Raw genomic sequence first — 17,100 nt, forward strand, 5'->3', positions numbered from 1 at the left:
CCGTCACTGACTGACAACACCTACCATCCCTGAGGGAAAGTACTGGTCTTAATAACATTATTACATACTGTGTTAAACACGTAAGGGGATGGTAAGAATTGCAAAATAAAAATAAAAAAACACCACTTCCAGCCCCCGAGTTCAACGAAACTACCGACTTCGGAGAGACGTTACTTGACAACCCCACGAAGACAGACCATGAATGGCAAAATAGAATTTACAAGATTACAATCATATATTTAGTTTTACTTGCATATCATTAGCTGAATTTGGTTATTCAAAATAACTTCATGCAATCAGGACAAATCCAAGTTGGATTATTCAAATTTCCCAACATCCTCAAATGCAGCATAAGGACACAACCATTTTGACAGCCAAGGTTCCACTGCATAGACAGACAGAGACGATCTGGTGACGAGCAAGCCACTTTAATCCCTAAGAAATAAGGTTTCTTTCTTGGTTTGAATTACTTTGAAGACAAAGCCAAACATTTTCTCGGTTATGATGGATGGGTGGGGGGTGTTCATGTTTGACGTTTACAGATTTCAATCACAATATGCAAGACCTTTGCTATGTACAAGATGAAAGTGAAAAAAAGTCTATCAGTAGTTTTAAGATCTCTGCAGCAAAAACGGCTGGAGAAAACAAACATGTCGGTGCCACTTCAGTGATCTGCCCAGGAAATCCTATAAAAATGTTTGAAAATGGCCAAGCTTTCAACGTCGATCCAAAAGATGAACTAGAAAAGACACACACTATAATCATACAACATAGAGTTTATACATTGCATCATACCCTCGGGTTCCTATGTTTATACAACAAATTTACTAAAAGTGGATCATTTTAATGAATTTTTCAAATGAAATTTTAGTGAGTAGATCACTCCACATCACTATAGAATTTTCAACTTAATTCATTTTTTTTTTTAGCAGTACAAAGCCCTCAACTATATTTATTTTGTGAGTGTAGGAACCCTGAGACATGTTTTGCAAGTGAAAACTGGGAGTCACTCAAAGACCATTGAACAATGGTAATACATACAAGGCCTTTTTTGTTAACTACCGTGTCACATGTTCACAACGTATTCTGTGGACTGATACTGAATGTTTTCCTATTATATTTCATTCAATATCTAAGACATTTAAATACTGACTTTACCAATAATACATTTTAAACCCATTGCTGCATTTACCTCTTGCACGAAAAAAAAACACTTGAGTGAAAATTCCTGTTGAAGAACATTGTATGTGTGCAGCTGTTAAAGCTGCACTTGGCTCGAAGGAAAAATAGATCCATTTGTTGCTGGTTACTTTGACGTGTAGAAAAGAAACTGTTTTGTACAGGACATACTTGAAACTATCAGTACTGGCTTCCTAACACCAATAATGTGAGCCTTCCAATAGTGAACCTTGCAACGAGGTACTGAGTTGATCCCACCCAGAGACAACGCAAAAGCACAGAGTCCAAAATAATAATACAAAAAAAAAAAAAAAAAAAACGCCACCACCACAACAAGAACAATAATAATAATAATAATAATAATAATAGCAGAAACAAAATGAGACAAAAAAAAATTCCCGTCCTATGTAGCTGCTGCGTAAGCGCCACTGCAATTAGATCATGTCAAAAAAAGTTCCGTGCATTAAAAGAGTGCTTTCATGTCTTTGAGAGCTGGTGCAACATATTTGTGTTCAATTGCAATTGCAGCACTCTCCACACTTTCCCTCTTTTAGCATCCATCCCATTTGGTGCCGAGTTATGGCGCAGTGGAGCTGTTGTCTAAAACAAAGTCGCCGGCCCCTCGTCCTCAGGGAAATGTGAATGCAGGAGGGTCTCCATGTAGGAGACGTAGCCGCTGCTCGGCATGTAGCTGTCTGAAATGTTATGTGAGGGTGGCGCAGGGGATTGCGCTGACAAAAGGGGATCGGAGTTCAGCTGGCACTGGAAAGGGGCGGACTGGGGCATTAGGGTTGGGTCCGAGGCCAAGTTCAAGTCTGTCAAAACATGAGACAGGGCACCGCCTGTGTCCATTGGAGTTTCCGGGAGCATCGGAGTAGCACTGGGGGACACGGGTACCGCAGATGATCTCGCACTCATGGAGGAGAGAAATTGTGAGGCCGGAAGTTTACTCGTGCTGCTAAACTGCATTGACGCCGGTGCTGCTACAGGGGTGGTCGGCTGGGGTGAGGATATCGTTGCCATGGGGGCATTGGTGCGTGGGGTACATGCGGAGGGCAGGGCATTGGTGCGCGGGGTCGAGGTGGTGGGCAGGCAACGACGCTTGGCCGCTCCGGCTCCGTCGGCTAAGGGAGTCTCCTCCTGGGATGTAGGTATGGCCTAAAACACACACCCAGGCAAGATTTATGACACGTGGCATCTCTTCTTGCATCACCTATCCCTTTTGTATACGTTTACGCTCATGATGAAATTAGAGTGGGGCAAAGTATGGCGAGCAAATTATGGCCACATATTGTCATACTCCTTCTTTAATCAAACACTGAATTAGTCACATAATTAGAAATAATAGTAAAATTAAAAAACAATTGTTTCATTTAAGTAAATCAACTTTTACATACTGTACCTTTTTTTCCCCTCTTTACATGACCCGGCCTATCAAATGTGGTCCTTGAGCAGTAAATTTTGCCCAGCCCTGCGAGAGAGCTTTCATCTAAGATAATGTTATTTTTTGAGAGATGCAGGTACACCCTATCATGAGTGAAACTGTCAGTCACAGGACTGTAAACTACAAACCGTAGGATTGTGGAAGGAAGTCGGAATAACTAATAAAGTAGGAATAACTCAAATATTTTCAAAGGTTCCTACAATTTGCTGAATAATGGAGACATATTGGGCATTTTTTTTTCACAGATTCCAGGTGACATCATAAAAGCTCTCTGACATTTTGCCCTCAAAATACAGTAAGGGTAAAAAAGTACAGCACACTTGATAGCCACTGGTTCAAATCACTCGTTTTAAGCCACCACTGGCTGACGTAATCATATCTCCCCCTTTCACAGTTGATGGGTGAGCATTGGGCACGGACCTAACTATTTGTATTCTAACAAAAGTACATTTTCCAGATTCAGTCCTCTTTAGTTCAAAGACAACAACTGCCCCCAGAGAATACTCACAAGGCGAGTCCGGACCCTCTTGGGCAGTTCCTGGTCCAGCAGATGGATCTCTGAATGCTTCAGCAAGAGCTGACTTTTGTCCTGGAACTCAACCTGCAGATCACAGTTAAAGGGACTTCATTTGATGACATCTGAAAAATCACTTCAGGGACATGGTACAAAAGTTCTATCAAGAAGTAGGCACCAAATAATCATTACATAATGTGAGCTGTCTTAAAAAAGAAGGTTGATCAGCGAAGCCAAAGAAGTGTAAAAATGCATTTCCTCATTTTATCTCAAAATACATCATCCCAGACATCACAGTGAAATGTGTCTGTTCAGTCAGCAACATTAAAAGCAATACAGTGGAAATTAAACATTCAAATGCCTGCCATCATACAATTAGGAAACTGACCAACATGTTAAATACAGTATATAAATATTGATCAATGTCCTGGATGCTCAGTCCACTATGGCTCAAGCAGAGGGTTTGAGTTTTTTTTTTGTGCACTATTGATCTTGGCAAAGTTGTAGACAGGGTGGGTATGTTCACGCTGTCAATGATTGTTCTGCATGGGATGTAGCGTCTGCAGGCTCAGATGTGCTTCAAAACGTGCCCGAATTTGGGTCACAGGTGAGCTAGAGCCTCTTCTAGAGGAGGCCTATAAGAAGTATGTTTATAGTAAGTATAGTTTAGGGACATGGGAGGAAGCTGGACTATCCGGAGGAACCCTTGCATGCAGTACGTTGGGATTTGAACTATGAATCTCAGAACTGTGAGGCCAAGTGCTTACCACTAATACTTCAATGCTCAACAATAAAACAGAATATACCGGTACATACTATTATGTCATTACAATTTAAAGTAAGAAAAATCTTACGCCACACATCTGGGCCTGGTTATTTGTATGAATAGTAACAGGTGGATTGTATCTTGTGCTTTCTAATGAAAGACTATTTTATTGTTCGGCCTTCCACTAAATGTTGCTGGCACCTTTACATTTTCAATGACAAATTCATCATAGCCAAGATAGCATGCTCATTTATATTCACCTGGTAGAGCTTGTGGGTGTGTTGTTTGACAAAGGAAGCATTGAGGTGTTGACCGTCAGTCGTGCTGACCACAATCAACTCCCCCACATCAGGAGGACCGCTACGCAGGCAGTCATGACTCTGAGGAAGAAAGTAGATAGATTAGGGGTCATCTTCCAGAGGATCCACTTGCACTGAAATCAGTACAAGTTCGATGCAGTGCAATGTTCTGCTTTTTAGGTCCAATGTATGGCATTTTATTTTATTTTTACATTTTTTGGCAAACAGTTACAACAACATGTTTATTCTTTTAGGAAACTTCAGCTTGTCCCTACGATCTATGGTCTGTAACGCACTCACTGTTATATTTTCCGGGTATATGTTGTCGCAATATGAGCCGTCGTCAAAGTTGACCTCGTAGAAGGTTTGCGTTGCCATGCCGATGATGGTACAATGGTAATACCAGCTATCAGTGTTGCGACCAATTACCCTTTGACCCAGGGTCGGACGCAGGGGCGTTTTGGCTGGTGTTCGTGGCTGGAAAACAAAACAAAACCATACAATAAATTAAAAATACACTCACACCATTATTTCATTCATTGTCTCCAAGGTATTTCTTCAATGATTTGATTATACAGTAGTTTTGCTGTGGTATTTAACTAAACTTTTATTATGTGTGTTATTCTTGACTGTCTGCATTTCTGAATGACCTACATTATTTTATCACTTTATAGTACTGTACAAGATTATAACAGGGACACGGAACATAACATTTATTTTTTAATTGTATGGGTACATATCGTTTGGTCTCTAGAGCAGTGTTTTTCAACCCCTGTGCCGCGGCACACCAGTGTGCCGCAAGACATTGTCAGGTGTGCCGCGGGAAAATATCCAATGTGTATGCCTGTGCAGTCTATCGCCCAGAAAGTAATCGTGTAGTACCTTCCCATACCGCTAGGGAGCAGCAACAGCTAGCCAATTGCCTTGTGTTTAGACGAGAGACAAGCGAATTTGTGACGCATGAATGCAGGACGACGGTGAAACAATAAATATGAAAGATGAGAAAACACTTTTTTCTTTGTGTTAATTTGATTCCAATTCAAGCTGTTACGTCATTCTTCAATGCTAAAAACGGTTATAGTAACAATATAACACATTAATTATTCAAATAAGCGTTTTTTTTTTTTCTCACATTTTCAGCGAGTGGTGTGCCGCGAGTTTTTCCAATGAAAGAAGTGTGCCTTGGCTCAAAAAAGTTTGAAAAACACTGCTCTAGAGTGTATGGCCACCCATCATGTATGAAATGAGAAGAACCAGGTCAACCTTTTTCTGCCATTTCTGAAAATGTCTCTCTGAGCGAGCTATTCTGAATTGTGATGTCAGAATTAGGCTAATTTGAATAATAGCTTCTCCCGAGTTTGTCCGTACGTCTCACGTTGTGAACGATGGGGATATGGTGGCATACCAATCATTTGCAATCTGAATGCAGACGGATGAACTCCTCCTTCTCAAGGGGGACTCTCAGTAGTTTGGTCTCATTCAGCAGGGCAAGACTAATCCCTTTTCGGTCTAACATTCCCTTTTAGTGGGCGAACACTCAATAGATACAAATATACCATATATATATATATATATATATATGAAACACTCTCTCGTGTGCGCTGCCGCTGTAATGTTCTTGACAAGACTTATAAAATATGAACATTCAGATAAATTGTTAAGGAAGCATTGATGGCAGCTCTGGGAATGTGATTCGGTCGAAATTTTTGGTGTACTGTATTTTCACGACCAAAAGGTGCACTTGAAAGTCTTAAATTTTCTCCAAAATGGACGTGGCGCCTAATAATTGTGTATGCACCGAATTCCAAAATCCGTGAATGCTGTTGTGTGACTTCGATGAGGGGTCCGTCCGCTTGACTTGACTGATACGCTGCACTTATGGAGTAATGGCTGAGGACAGTATGCTGACATTAAAGTGGGAAGGGTGGGTTCGAAAGAGGACGCTAAAGGCACGCCCCCAGTATGTGTCTATAGTCTACAGTACATGCATTGTGCACCATCATCCCAAAAAAGGACAAGATTGTGATTACGATATTGTCAGGAAAAGCTTCCTTGAACATCTGAACTTTATTCGGGGTTCATCAGAGGCATTTTAAATGGTGGCACGTGTGTGCTGGCTCCCATTTAACGTGAGTTTGAATATGACTGGTTAATTTTGAACACAGACACAGTTACAAGAGGGTATGTAGTTTACACACTTACACAACCACGTTATTTCAATTGTATAATTGTGCATCTTTTTGTCAACTGAGTTGTATGGGTTATGTCACATTAATTATGGAAACTGTTTAGAAATGATTCATCTTGGTCAAATTTTTACACCACAAAAACCTGCTATTTGAACAAGAGGCAGGTGTCGATTTTGTTGTACCCACTGTAAATTCCCGCTCGCTCCACAAAGGTCACAATTTACACTGAATGAAATGGTAAATTGCTGCTGTTGATTACGCTTACCTTCAGAGTCATTTTTTTATGCCTGTGACAGGTGACAGACACAATGTAGGGCCAGTCGGCTGGTGTCATGACAACTCCAGCAATTTGGGCGCATGTAACGTGGAAAGATGTTGCACAGTTCTCCTCTGAACACTGGATGCATGCACCACGGTTCTTACTGTCAGTCTTGCCATGGCAGAACACACATACCTGTGATCAGGACAAAAGACAAAGATAAGAGGAACAATATCTATTCAACGTTTTGGGAGAATCTCTAACTGCCACCATGTGAATTCAAAGTAGGGGGAAGGAAGTTTTCCCATCTTGACATCCTTTCAGACTTTCATTGCTTGCCCCATCACAGCTCTTGGACAAGTTAGCAAACACCCCTTGGAGAGCATCCATTCTACAAATTGCTTCATTTCCTCCCAAATTTATGAGTGTGAAACCCACCCCAGGTCTGCCACAATTCTGGCTTTAGCAGCAATTCGTGTCTACCTGTAATGAGTCCTTATTCCAGGCAAAAACATTTTCCAATCTCGAGAAATCCTTCAGCGCCTTCAATGCTCTTTACCTGCCTCGCTTCAGCTGAACAGATATACAACTTTAGTTGTACCTCTATCCACATTTAACCAGAAAGCAACGCAGAAAAACGAAATGGCAGCATGTAGCCAGGTCAGGCGTCGGGTCATACCGAATTGTTTTCAATATAATGCCATGGTATACAATAGTGCACGAACGTGAATCTGAGTAAGAAAGGAGAGCCCAGAACAGCGAAAAAAAGGAACTCAGACAGCTGCGTTGAGCATTAAATGTGGGGAACGTGTTTACAGTATATAGGGAAAGTCTACTCTTCCCTGCCTGTTTGATATCATCTTGCTCAATAACGTTTAATGTTTGTGCATTAACTTACCAGATTTTTCCGTGTTTCTGGAACAGCACTGACGTCTACTGGCTCCCTCTCAATGGCATTGATGAAACGAGCTTCGGCCACAGCAATGGCACAGATGATGTGGACCCACCTGTTTCAAGAGGAGACACACCAATAAAGCTTTAACAACTACCTCTGGTCATACAATAGCGAGGCTCTCCAGTAACTGATGCTAAGATGTGCCAGTAATTTTATATTGCTTGCATTACATTACCCATTTAAATCTAAAAGCCGAAATGGCTGACGAATATGTTTACATTTTGAAAGGTGAGCCAGTTTGACCTTGAAACTGATTATTCCCATTTCCATGATTTCTTATAAAATGCAAACATAATTGGACTTTTATTACTGTCCCAGAATGGATTCATTTCTTTGACCTTAGGCGTTCATTTGTTAAGTGTTTTGAGTGGGAAAGTCGTGTTTTTTTTAGATATGTGTTTTGGCAAGGTGGCTGACCACAACGTACCTGTTATCTACGGTAACCTTTAAAGCTCCTCCCCGCAAGTTGCAGAGGCAACACTCCTGAAAATTATAATACAACGACAGGACAGAAATATGGATTAATCCAGATCATTGAAAGTTTCATACATCGGCTTCATCAAGACAGAGTTACACGGGTTTGTGGAAATTTGTTTCAGGAATTAAGTAGCATTGTGGCACATACCACTGCCCAGGCGCCTGCCGCACATCTAGAACATGTCCACTTATCTTGGACTATGTCCGGGTTAACGCCAAAACAACCTGTAAGAGAGAAAAGTAATGTGATCTTGCTGAATGCTCACTTCAGACAACAACTAAGAACAAAAGTAATGCTTTCAACAGTTATTCTGATTTCTTGTTCTCATAACAATAGAAGGGCTGCCTCCCTCCAGCTAAGTCCAGCTCGGCCCCCGAGGGCTAATGTAATGAACTTGCCTTTTTGAAAAGCCTTCCTGCACCTTCAGAGATGATAAAAGCTGAGCATTGTTGTGTATTTGTGATACTGACTGAGCCCGGGTGTGTTTGGTCATACGTGCTTTTTTGCTGTGTAGCAAGGTACAACTCAAGCTGACATCACGTGTCTGCCAAAATCTCTTACAAACGTAAGAAATAACCAGCTACATGACAGAGATGGTAAGAACTATAACTAAATCTACTAGGAACTAAATCTAAATCACTTTGTACGGATGAGGATAAATCACGGGTGGTCCTTCGGGTTGTGTGGAATGCGTTAATACTTACTGGCATGAACCTGCACGTTGCATGAGGAGCAACATATCAAGACGCTGGTTCCATCCTCCCCAATGTAGTTGCTAGTGGGGGGAGGCTCAGCGCTGCCTGTCCCAACACTAAAGCACATCTCGGGGACGATTGGACGAGTTCGACTTCCATGGCATGGGATTTGGGTGCGCTGGGAGCCGTTGACATTGCTGGGCTCATGGTTTGGCTAAAACAGACGGTAAGATAATGTAAACTCGATTTATCACAATGATGCTATTACTTGCTCAAATATCACAATTCCTCAACCTCTGGCTTCACTGAAAGACTAATATTTGTAAAAATACAAGGGTCATTTCGTAGTCTAATAATGAATCATTTTTGCTCAAACCGGAGAATGCAATTTCTGGAGAATTTCGTGAGAAGGCTGAGAGTTTTCCTACATTGACTTGTTATGGTTCGAGGGGCATTTGAAGTGCTCCTTCCGTGTTTTTTTTTTTAGAAAATTCCACAAAGATGCCGACCACTTGTCAAGTTGCTACTTAAGGTGGAAAAAAAATGTGACCACCTCCTCTTCCTATTTCCAGGTCTCATTTCCCACTAAAACGCTATTGCCATGGCAACACCGTGCAGTCTTCTTGACTTTGGAGTGATTGATAGGAGCACAAAGAGCAAGTGTAATGCACCAGACAGTCCTGGAGCATTATCCTCCCAAAGCGTGAAAAAGAATTGTAGAAGCAATAGAGATAGGCAATTTGTAGACCCATGGCTGCAATTTCAAGTATCAGTATTTTAATTTCTGTATGTTACTTCAGTATTCTTTTTAGTCGGTCAATCAAAAAAATGACTAGTTTAGTTCTTCGATCACTCGTACCTACATACCTAGGCTAGATAAAAATCACAATTTTCTATGCTCCAGTAACTTCCGTAACCACAGTAAAAGCTAGTACGAGAGTTTGGCATCTTAATATGTAGAATTCTACGGTGTGTGTATTGGTACCTTTTTATATGGACAGAAGAGGGAGCAGACCGCACAGTGTGGCTGGAGTACTGACACAGCAGAATTGAAAGCTTTCTCAGCCAAGAAGTTGCGGAAGCGATTCTGCCAGAGGTCATCTTCTTCCTCCGTGCTGCTTTTCTGTGGCACGGGTGAGGAAAGTTCTGATGATAAATGAATGTGACAAAGTTTAGAATTTGAAATCTGTCAGTCAGTCAACAATAAAAGAAATAATTGCATTTTCATTGATGGAAAGTTTATAAGCATTTTTCAAATGCCCGAAAATGGGTTGAACAGCAAGCATTCACAGCAAGCATTCACAAAGAAAAGCATTCTGTTTGGGAGTATGGGACAGCACTTGAAATATAATTGGCTGATGGACACAAATAGTGGCTTCACCAACATGCTCCCCATAGGTTGAGGATCAATTTTTCGGTGAATCCCCTGAAGCTACTGATCCAGACAATTTGTCAGCTCTGAACAGGACACAAGAAGATCTCTCAGGTTTCCATTTAATAACACTTTTCTTACACCCGTCATTTTCTCTTTTTCCTTGCCATCCATCCACCCTTCTGGACACCAAAACAAGAAAATGATAAGGCAAGGCCTTAGTGCACTGAACAAGGGTGGTCAATTCATTTTGCAAAAAGGCCACATGAGAAACGGGAACATTTGTCGAGGGCAAAGCAAACATGCCAACCTCAACTTTGTATTATTTCTATGTATTTCGAAAATGCATACTGTCTGTGTGTCTTATTATAATTGGGACATACACTATTGACACAAAATAATAATCAGTCAACAAAATTACATCTTTGATTTTGAAATTTTTAACATTAATTTTTTGCAGCAACTGCCAAATCATATTAGTATTTCCTCATCAGGAATTCCAAATATATCGATAGCGGAAGATGTGATTTATAATGACGCAGTGATGACTTGAAATCCAGTACGTATAGTAGATGAAACTATAGATTTGCATACTGAATTGGATGTGTTCCATCCACCATGCAGAAAATAATATTGCTAACATTAACCGTTGCCATTTAAAAAAAAATGGGGGGGGGGGGAACGGGGGGGGGCGGAAAAGGCTTCCACCATGCAGAAAATAATATTGCTAACATTAACCGTTGCCATTTAAAAAAAAAAATGGGGGGGGGCTAACGAGATGGGTCGGAAAAGTCTGTAAATATAGTGAAAACGTCACTAAGTTGCCAATGCTGCGGACACAAGTTGTAGCTCTTGCTAGCTACCTCGGTTATTCTAGCGTCCACACATGCACATAAAATAAAAGCACTACTTTGACTTCTAAGTCAGAAACTGTGGGTGGGCCGGATGTGGCCCACGGGCCAAACTTTGCTTAGCACTGGTCTTGAATTTCTCATCACTAAAAGGATGCAGCTCCTTTTTGCTTGTTTCCTCGCTCTACATCAATCATGGGAGAAAATCATCCGGTTAATTTTAAATGCTGTATTGAAATGGATGAGCAATGGCCGGAGGGAAAATTCAAAGATGGAAAAACTAAGTAAATGGATTGATGTAATCGGTAATCAGTAATCGGGCAAAGCTGCTTTTTGACACCCGAGAGGAGTAACAGTAAAATAAACAACAATTAAATGAATGGCATGATGATACCTTTGGAACCAGTCGGCTCTTGCTTGACAACTGACAACGGAGATCGCATGGGTGGTTTGGTGAGGGGGTGGCGTCGGCTCTTCTTAACCTCGGTTGTCACCTTCATGCTGGAGTAGCTTGCCGGACAAACTGTTTTCTGTTTCATATGTGACAAACCATAAGATATCACATTTAAAAATGTGCTTGTGTATAAAAAACTATATGATAAATTGAAGGAAATATATATATTCAAGTTGTAAAGTACCTGGTCGCAACTTATTTCCTCTGTGTCATCTACGTTGACAGACCGTGACGCAGCAAACTGTTCAAATGCTTCTTGAAATCCAGTGATGGCGGCATTTTTCGGCTTTATTTCAACATCGTCTGTCATATTGTCAGTCATGCTCTGCTGTTGGGCCTCTAGATCTGGCCAAGATTAAATCGGAGGAAAAAAAAAACATCTTATTTAAATCTTTGCAAAGAAGAAAAAATTAAATCTCCGAATAGCTCTCCAACTCCTTACCCTCTTGAGTGGAGTTTTCACTTGCTTTTGAGGCAGCTTCTGCGGCCTCCAGGTCCCTTCGCTCCATGGCTTCGAGGGTCATCATGGCCTCTCTGGCAAGACGCTCCTCTCTCTCCTGCTTCCGCTGGGCTTCCCGCTCTTCTACTTGACGCTGGTATTCAGCAGCATTTAACTCAATGCCCTCTTCTGCCAACACCTTCACCTCCTCCAGCTTAAGACGGCGGAACTGTTTCATTTTCTGCATGGCCCTGGGAATGTGAGGAGAAAGTCAAACCACATATGCAGACAACTTGACTTGTCTATGCAACAACACCCTTTCAAAATGGAAATATGTGTCTCACCTGCGTAGGAGGTTTGCTCTATATGTGACACGATGCTGTCTCCAGCGCTCCAATTCTGGGCTGCTAAGCTCTGTGATCCGACTGTGGTCCAACGCTATGATGTCTTTTCCCTGCTTCCACAAGTCATAACGATTCGGTTGGAGGCAGCGCACAAAAACATCCATGGAGATCTTGACCATATCCTTACGGCAGGTGCACTAGAGGGGGGAAAAAAAAACTAATCAACCATTTCAGAAACAAGTCCCCGTGGGGTTATGTCAGAGCACGCCGTTTGCACTCAACGTGTCTGAGTCGCTGTAAAGTTTAAAAAAAAAAAAAAAAAAGTCTTCTAAATTTGAACAAAAATGACTGTCAATCATCAACGTTGATTTTGCGACATGCACTTGACGCCTTCAAGAAGACGACGACTTTTCATCCTTATTTGACCTCTGCATTTAACCCATCAGAGTGCTGAACACAGCAAACACATACTGTGAGTGGAACACACAGGAGCAGCGGGCTACTTTAAGCGCCCGGGGCACAGTTCAGAGTATCGAGGACAACACATCCAAGTATCTGCTGTTCAAGAGAAGCACGAGACAGGAGTGCTTCACTCTGAGTGTGTAATATGAAAAGGGGGAATTCTAAGATCTGAGAAAAACACCAAATGAGAAATATGATTGGGAGAGAAATGGGCCGGATTAAAACAAGATGGCAGACTAGATGTGGATGAAAATATTTTGTTCCCCGGCTAGCTGTATTACATTCAAGTTGTATCATTTCCTGAGCCATGCAGAAAACCTTGTGTTACATTATCAAACAACAGAATGGGATGCTCGGACCAGGGAAACAATATCCAACCTACATTGCATTTCGGCGCCACTTGACTGGCACAAACATTAATTAATATACGTTGTCTTGTGGATAATGATGAACACTAAGTGAGGGAGGCAGAAAGAGACAAATGAACGTTGTTTCCCTCATTTAGTTGAAACTTCAAATAAGACTATTACAAAAAGAGTCTGACAATATTCTGAAATTGGTATCTACCACTGGCTACAGAAAAACTGGAGCATCCCATACAATTTGCCTCCATTTCAGACATGGTCTACTTGAGTGTGAGTTTGGTCTACTGTATATCAGTCTGGACTGAGCCTGGATTTTAAATTATTTTACCCAAATTATTTAGTTTCCCACTTGCGACAAATTAAATGATAAATCTATATTAAAATCAATGTCACGACCTGTCAGCTCGCCACACCCATCTGACCAACACCGAAGACGATGAAATATATACCGCAAGCTGAAGGAGAAAATAACCTTTCAACTTTTCGAGTGAAAAAGGCACAAGACTCAGCAAGAGCAGGGTTCCCTCAAGACCATATGGTTCAAATGAGGTGATCTCTGGGAAACTGCAAAATTATGCAAATTGCAAATTAAAATAGCTTCAAGTCAGATTTGCAATATACTGAGTTTTATGTGGCAAAGGCAGCCTTTGGCCTGTAACATGGTTTACGAGCCTCCACAGTGCAATTCTGATTATTACTAATTTCCATTTCCACCTTTCCAATAATGGGAGTGAAGAAAAGTCACGAGTTTGATGAAGATCTGGGTGTCATAGTACTGCTAAACTGTGAAAACTTTATTGAACAAATACTGTATAGTAATAGATTTTGTTCTATTGTAATTTCCAGTGACACACACATGCACACACACGCACATGCGCGCGCGCGCACACACACACACACGCGCGCGTGCGCACACACACACACACACACACACACACACACACGCGTGCGCGCGCAGTAAACGTGTGTGTGTGTGTGTGTGTGTGTGTGTGTGTGTGTGTGTGTGTGTGTGTGCGTGTATATTCACAGGTGGTATTTCCGTCCATTCTCCAAACCACTTATCCTCACAAGGGTCACAGGCGTGCAGACCTAAATACAAAAATTTAATCTGTACATCCTTACCTGAGTAGCCGTTTTGCCATAGTCAACCCAACGCAGAGTGGCAAAGTTTGTGGATTCAGCACAGTTGAAGCCATGGTTGAAGCCAGCGTGGTAGCCATAAGGAAAAGTTATCATAAATTCTCCTTCATTCTGAGTTACCTGTTTACACAAACATGTATTTAGAAGAAGTCCACAATAATTTGACAAAAAAATATATATAGATAAGTACAGAATCTGAGCTTTAATTTGAGGACATCAACAAAGAATGTGATAAATATGACGAATGTCCGTTTCCAATTTTGAAAGTTGCTGCTCACCCTGTCAAAGGGAATGCCGTATTTCTTCAGGATGGACGGAGATATCAAAGTCATCTTGTGACGAAGGAAAGCATCGCACCCTTGGGAACTACCAGGGAAGAAACCTGCAAGGGAGCACAAATAATGCAGGGTGTTTCATAATTCTATATGACTTTACAAAAACTCATATCTGGCAAAGGTATCAAGACAAAACCGGTTTCGTTAAAAGGTGAACTAAGTTTTCTGCTGTCAGCCTTTTGGCATGCCACAATCAATGTTTTCACTTTTTGCGTACAGAATAAGGTTTGGAAAAGATCAGGTGTTTTGTGTCTGAAGCAGTTGATATGAACGAGTCACAGAAATGCACTCGACAAAGATTTCGTATAGAATTTTAAAAGCAGCCACCAGAGAGACGCACCACACAGAAATGGCATGCAATATATAAGAAGGTGTTTGTACCCCCAAAAAAGAAGTGGACGCCCACTACCGTCAACTGAAATGATTGAACAAGAATGAAACAAAGAAACTAGAACACATCCAGTGCCCAAAGGTCAATCAGAAAAGCCAGTTGAGAGCTATGAATCACTGATTTGCTTGTTCGCATTTTGCAAGAAATGTTTGGGAATATGATAAATATTGTAATAATATAGCTGTTGTGATGCCATATTGCATTTTTTAATAATGTGCAGACCTACAACATCCCCGTCAAAAAATATATATATATATATATATATATATATGTGTGTGTGTGTGTGGTCAGGTTAATCAAATCCTACAAGTCATATCATTGTCATCATTATACAAGTGTTGATTGCATGTGAGATGATATGCAGCCTGGTTTAAACAGTTTAAAAAAATAATTTTAAAAAAAGGGACAGTGGGGGGGAGGGTAAATCAGGTTCTTGGTAGTAAAATGTGAAAACCCTTTTGGCACTGAATGGGTTCTACTTGTTTTTGGATAAGGAGGTAGGTTGGGGTTTGTCCCAAATTCCCACCCATTCCCCCTTTGATATGGCTGCAGTAATCAACACACATTTCATTCTTGGTTCCACCATATAAGACAAGACACAGAAAAGGGCCACTAATTGTCTCATGAGCTGCCGACTTGTTGGAGATGGTAAATGTGAAAAATGTGCTGTCAGAGCCAGACTATTTAACCCAATTAAAACAGTATTAGCTCCACCAGTTATCTGTAGAACATTATTAACTTAAAACATTGTCTTTTTGAGCTCGAAAATGAAAAATCTGTCACATATACCAGTTCGCTATTTCTGCCGACTGATAAAATGTACGTGAAGGAAGAGCAGATGTAAAGAGGAAGAGATAAGAGCAACAACTGTCACAGTGGCAAATGTCGGAAGGGGGTTGAAAGTAACAAGACCATTGTCAGGGACCCATTAGGCAATCCTATGACACTCATAACTGTCTTTTTTAGGACCTCATAAAACGTGAAACAGCCAGAGCGGATGCGGGGTTTAATAGGTCAATGGGTGCTTGTTAAACAATGTTCGTGTTCCTTTCCTCCCACTTTACACATGTTGCCAGCTGCTTTGAAATAAAGAGGAAGGTTGTAATTGGCATCTACCTCAAAGCTCACTTCCAAAACTGAATAGAAAGTTGCAGCGTATATAATTACTGAGGTTATATTCAGTGCACTGCATTTGTTTTATTTTAAATCTGCTCCATGTGATGGAAAGAAAACCTTACATAACAGCAGATGTTATTTACAATCATGTTTAATTGTATCTTTAAAAAGTTATTTTGGTCCGTGAGTTTATGCAATCAGACCTCTGTTAAACATCTTTAAAAGGGGGCTAATTATTATATCAAACAGGTGGAGTTCCATTAAGATGAGTTCCCAAAAAAGTGGCAAGATACGCAAATTACATTTCAGACAAATATAGTTAAGTACAGTAGCGCCCTCATTTTTTGTGCATGCATTGCCGGGGTATTGCATCATGACCGTAGCAGCAGATACTCAAAATCAAATGAATCAGATTTCAGTGGAAAAAAAAACTTCATTGAGACATCCCTATATATGACACCGTCGGAATTTTATTCTCAGTCATGTGTCACTCTGATCGTCGTCCTAATGCAACGGTATGTCACAATGAAAATTTGCTTGCATGAGAAGTGATACTACACTACAAACCATTTTCAGCTCAAAACAACGGAAGGCATAAGTATGTGGCTGTGAAGATTTTTTTTTTTTGTGTTTGTGTGTGTGAGTGTGTGTGTGTGTGTGTGTGTGTCTGTGTGTGATCGGCGTGCAGTGGCCCCCCGGGTCACCATGTTCAATGCTCATCAACGCCGACAGAGGAAGTGAGGAAGTGCTTAGCTTGGAGCTCTGATAAAAATTCCCATCCATCATTTCTCTGGCTCGGGATCTCAACACCATACTATATCCTGCCTAGACGGGCCAACTATGAGCCATTTTGGATGGAAACGGGAGAGCAGAATGACCCCTTGTGGCACGGCACACACCTCCCCATGGATGGCGGACATAGCACAAGGCAGGAAACAGGAAGTGAAAGCAGGAAATGGAACACATATGCGTTCTCACTGACAAGTGGAGCGTGACCAAAAAAAAAAAAAAAAAAACGAGAAGGACGGGCAGGGCAGGATGAGCTGCTGCTGT

At 41.2% G+C, this 17,100-nt stretch overlaps 1 protein-coding gene across 1 annotated transcript in view; it reads right to left on the bottom strand.

Annotated features, from left to right (window-relative positions):
- Window positions 1-409: 409 nt before the first annotated feature.
- kdm4b (lysine (K)-specific demethylase 4B) overlaps window positions 410-17,100 on the bottom strand; it is a 30,696-nt gene continuing 14,005 nt past the window's right edge. The window contains 16 exon segments of the mRNA XM_019875323.1: window positions 410-2,337; window positions 3,132-3,224; window positions 4,164-4,283; window positions 4,503-4,679; window positions 6,657-6,845; window positions 7,549-7,657; window positions 8,033-8,088; window positions 8,231-8,307; window positions 8,788-8,992; window positions 9,764-9,924; window positions 11,396-11,531; window positions 11,640-11,800; window positions 11,898-12,145; window positions 12,239-12,435; window positions 14,188-14,325; window positions 14,484-14,634. Coding sequence (XP_019730882.1) covers window positions 1,780-2,337; window positions 3,132-3,224; window positions 4,164-4,283; window positions 4,503-4,679; window positions 6,657-6,845; window positions 7,549-7,657; window positions 8,033-8,088; window positions 8,231-8,307; window positions 8,788-8,992; window positions 9,764-9,924; window positions 11,396-11,531; window positions 11,640-11,800; window positions 11,898-12,145; window positions 12,239-12,435; window positions 14,188-14,325; window positions 14,484-14,634 — 2,776 coding nt within the window. The 3' untranslated portion in view covers window positions 410-1,779.

The sequence above is a fragment of the Hippocampus comes genome, unplaced genomic scaffold, assembly GCF_001891065.2.
Source record: "Hippocampus comes isolate QL1 unplaced genomic scaffold, H_comes_QL1_v1.1 scaffold132, whole genome shotgun sequence".
In the NCBI taxonomy this organism is placed as follows: Eukaryota; Metazoa; Chordata; class Actinopteri; order Syngnathiformes; family Syngnathidae; genus Hippocampus; species Hippocampus comes.